Raw genomic sequence first — 4309 nt, 5'->3', positions numbered from 1 at the left:
GGGGTGAGAAGTGGCATGGGAGAGGGAGGAGGTGTGGAAGAGGATATGATGGATGTCTATAAATAAGTCATGGAGGTAAACGCTAAGGTAGCACAGGCACTATAAGGTAAAGAACAATGTTGGCACAAGAACTGATGATGATTCCATTTGAAATGGAAACTAGAAGACTTCTAACGATTAAGAGGATTGAAGTTCTGGAACAGTCTTCGAAGTGGAGTAGCATGGGAAAAAAATATAACCAGTTTTAAGATGGCTTGATCTATTTGCAAAAGGAATTGTCTGGTACAGTGTGTTATGGTCTCCCTCCAAACACGCACATGCGCTTTTTGTAGTCATTGACCGTCTTTAAAACAGCAACAGCCTCCTAGGAGCAACCTGGCAGTAGAGCCCTGACATGTTACACTTAGCAGGCAACGAGTCCTCTCTCTCTTCCTTTTTTCTTTTTTTAAACTTTGTTAATGACCATTTTTAATTGTCACTCAGGTTCCTGATGTTATCAGCAGTATAAGGCAAGCCTCCAAAGCAGCCCTGAAGGAGGATGCCAAGTCCAGTAAAGATAGTGAAGAAGCCTTTTACAACTCCCAAAAATTTGAGGTTTTGTATTGTGGAAAGGTGACAGTGGCTCACAAGAAAGCCCCCTCCACCCTAATTGATGACTGCATTGAGAAATTCAGTCTTCATGAGCGCCAGCGCCTGAAGCTGTTGAGTGAGCAGCGGAGTACAGATTCCAGTTTGGAGTTAACCTTGGGTGAAGGAGACTTGCCCACTTCTCCAACAGATAGTCCATTTGAGGAGCTAGATGGCACCAATGCCTCCCCTGGGATGTTTACAATTGGTAGCCAGACCAATCTGGCCAGCCTGGCGGGCACTCGAGGCTCCTTTCCTGAGCGAATTTTGGAAGATTCAGGCTTTGATGAACAGCAGGAGTTCCGCTCCCGGTGTAGCAGTGTCACTGCAATTATGCAAAAGCGGGTTCATGATACCAACCTGAAAATACAGCCTCGAAGGAGACATGCAAGCGCACCCAGTCATGTTCAGCCCTCAGATTCTGAGAAGAACAGAACAATGTTGTTTCAGGTATGTCCCTGCAATTAGTGGAGTTGACTTGCACCGTTTACTTTATATGCGTTTTGAACTTTTTTTTTTTGTGGACGACTTCTACAAGCCATCTAACACTGATACTATGTTTTGTATTACAGAGTATGAAACCACACTGGGAAGGTCTCTAAAACGAGCGTAGATATAAATGATTGAGCATCTAAAGGGATTTAAGTTTGTGGGTTCTAATAAATTGGAAGAAAAAATAATCATGTCTGGTTTTTTTTCGTTTGATATTTGCTTAATTATTTAAAAGAATGTTTATTTTTTTTGTCTTGGCTTATGACCTACTCTTATCTCTAGAGCCAGGGTTTATATACAAATTATATAAAATAACAAAAGAATAAAAATTACATATCTGTATGTATGGATAAATATATAATCAATATAATGTGTGTATATAGATTTTAATATCTAAAGCTATATGCATATATATTTACATACAAGTTATGTAAAAATAAAATATGAAATAATAAAATATAGTTAGTGTGCGTGTGTATAACACATGGATACAGATATGATAGAGCGCTCCTGGGTATAAATAAATGTCTAGCTTCACAAGATTAATATCTTGATTTATTTTTTATCCCTTTTTTGCAATGGGAGTGGGACACTCTTGTTGAAGTACTTCTAAAACTGTGAGGAATAATAAAACACAGTTTAAACCAATTTTTTACAGTAAATTTCACTCAATTAAGTCACTTCCCTTTCCCAGAATAGGAGTAGTTTGTCTTGCAACATTTTTTTCTTACATTATTGTAGCGCAGATGACTTCATCTTCAAATCCTGCAACTCTTCCTTTTTTTCCTAAAAGTGCATTCGATTTGGCAGTACGTGGGCTGAATGATCAAGGGAAAATCATTAAAAGCTGCTGCCCCATACAAGGAAAGATCTTTGCTGTCTAAACTAATAGGCAGCTAACTGCTTTGGGATTTTTCTTCCCACCTAGTTCAGAGGAGAAGTGACATTTTCACCATCTTGGGGGATTGCCAACTTATGTGAGTAAGTCGATGGCCCATTAGAAATCCATAGACAATCACTTGTGATAAAAAGGGCTTAGCTGAAAAACTCCACTGAATATTATTATGTGCACTTGGAGCAGCTGTTTGGGAAATCAGACAGGAGATTCACTGTAGTGAATCTGCTTCTCATTCATATAACTAAAAATAAAGGCTAAATGAAGCACTTGGAAAAGAACCCCCCTCCCGCCCCACAAATCTCTTGCTTCCTCCAAACAAACAACCATCCCTGAAAAAAGCTAATGTCTTCTAAAATATCTGGCTGTTTTTGCTTCTTTACCTTTTTGGGAGGGGGGGAAGCTTAAAGCTAGATGATTTCAGGTCAGTCTAATAGAGCATTAAAGTTTTTCATTAACCATGAATAGAATAATCTTATTAAAAATCTGAACTGCCTATTTTGCTTTTCTTGTTCTGAAGACTACTGTATGCCACGCATCTTCCTGTTGAGCAGTATGTTACTCAGCGAGCAAACAAAGCTGCTTTGTGGGCAGTGGTGGTAACATGTAGGCCTAACCTCATATGAGTGTACAATTCACTTGCATTTTCTGAGACCAGTGTGACTTTCTTTTTTCCCCACTTGTTTTCAAGGTTGGACGATTTGAAATTAACCTAATCAGCCCAGATACCAAATCTGTTGTCCTTGAAAAGAATTTTAAAGATATCTCCTCATGTTCTCAGGTATGTATTTATGACTTAGCTGTTAGTGCTTGGAACCATCTTGTTTGATTTAGAGATGGCATGGTGCCATTGTAATCTGTAGGCAGAAAAATGCAGCCAAAGGTTTTGATAAAGAGAGAAGGTAAACAACACCATGCAGATACCCTTAAAGGTAGTGATTATACCTTCTCAGGTGCTTTTTAAGTAGTTACCCCTTTATTTTTTTTCTTGGTATCTATAAAATTAGATTTTTCTTTACTCTTTATGGCTAATATAGCCAGTTTAAAAATGTAAGAAGATAATTAATCTGTTCTCTTTGTACTATATATTTCCCCCAGAAGGCTTACTTGCAATCTCCAGCCTTGTCCAGTCTCTTTTGAGTACACTCGACATACTCTGCCTAGGTATTAGTGGAGTGATCCATAGCTCCTTTCAACTCTGAAATGCCATCTGTTGGGTCCCTGACTCTCCAGGGTTACCTGTGACCTTGGCTGAAGGAGCTAATACCCAGTTTGGCTCTGAGGGACTTGAATTCTCTTTTAAAGGGAGAGGTGGGATGTACATGAAGTCCCAAACAGGAAAACACACGGCTCCTCTTCAAAGGCATTTATTGGGGCAAAGCCCACACAGCAAAAAGTTCTTGCCCATTCCCAAGAGTTTAGTCCCTGGTCTAGCAGGTTGAAGCACCCCAAAATTGGTTCATCTCTTTCCCTTTGCACGATCTGTAGCTCTCAAGCTGATGCCCTCCATTTAAGTCTGCTCCATCACTGTATGAAGATTATTTTCTTCTGTTTCTCTTGGCATATCCTCAGTGTTCCCTCCAAAGTATTTCCACTTTGGTATCAATAAGGCTATTTAGTTTTTGGTTGATTTGGAATCAAGAGGTGGTGTATCAGTGACGGCTTTCAGGAGCAAAGGGTAGTGTAGCCACTGGCCTGTCTGGGGCATGGGTAGAGATCCCCCAATGTGGGATTCACTTTATAGTAAAGGCAAGGGCAGCACCATGACTTCTGGAAACTGTATGAGCAGCAGCAATGGATTTGACACAATGGGTGTCTCTAACTACCCACATATGCTGGATGAATGAAATATTATAACCTGAAATGTAGGAGAAAAGGAAGCTCTTCTGCAGCTCTCCTTCCACCTGTAGTAGGTTTAGGCAGCTGCCAGTCATCTTTTTTGCTTAAGTATATTGAAACCTGATCCCTGAACCAACCTTTCTCTTCATCCCTTTCTTGCCACACTTTCTCCTCCTACAGCCATGTTCATGTATATCATTGCACGAGCGTATACCTAATGCTTTCAAGCTTATTTAAAAGTCGCTAGGAGCACTTACTGGTGGTCTTTATGCCACTATCTCATTTTACAAAAGCATTCTTATTTTAACACTGGGGCTAGGGACAGACATTACACGTAAACCAGTTTAAGTGATCAGAAACTAGTTTAAACTTGTAACGGAGCGGATGTTCAATGCACATAAACCAGTTTGAAAATGGCTGGCTGAAACTGGCTTGAGATAAACCAGATTTCCTGCT

General features: G+C 39.9%; 1 protein-coding gene across 1 annotated transcript in view; it reads left to right on the top strand.

Moving 5' to 3' along the window:
* The window catches only part of TBC1D4 (TBC1 domain family member 4), a 168284-nt gene that overhangs the window by 76199 nt on the left and 87776 nt on the right, over window positions 1-4309 (top strand). The window contains exons 2-3 of the mRNA XM_019524493.1: window positions 484-1077; window positions 2706-2795. Of these exons, the coding sequence (XP_019380038.1) occupies window positions 484-1077; window positions 2706-2795 (684 nt within the window). The remainder of the gene's footprint in view (window positions 1-483; window positions 1078-2705; window positions 2796-4309) is intronic.

This window comes from Gavialis gangeticus, unplaced genomic scaffold (genome assembly GCF_001723915.1).
Source record: "Gavialis gangeticus isolate Ggan-Ray unplaced genomic scaffold, GavGan_comp1, whole genome shotgun sequence".
Lineage (NCBI taxonomy): Eukaryota > Metazoa > Chordata > Crocodylia > Gavialidae > Gavialis > Gavialis gangeticus.
The sequence above is the reverse complement of the archived record's forward strand: the minus strand, read 5'-3'. Positions and strand labels throughout refer to the sequence as shown.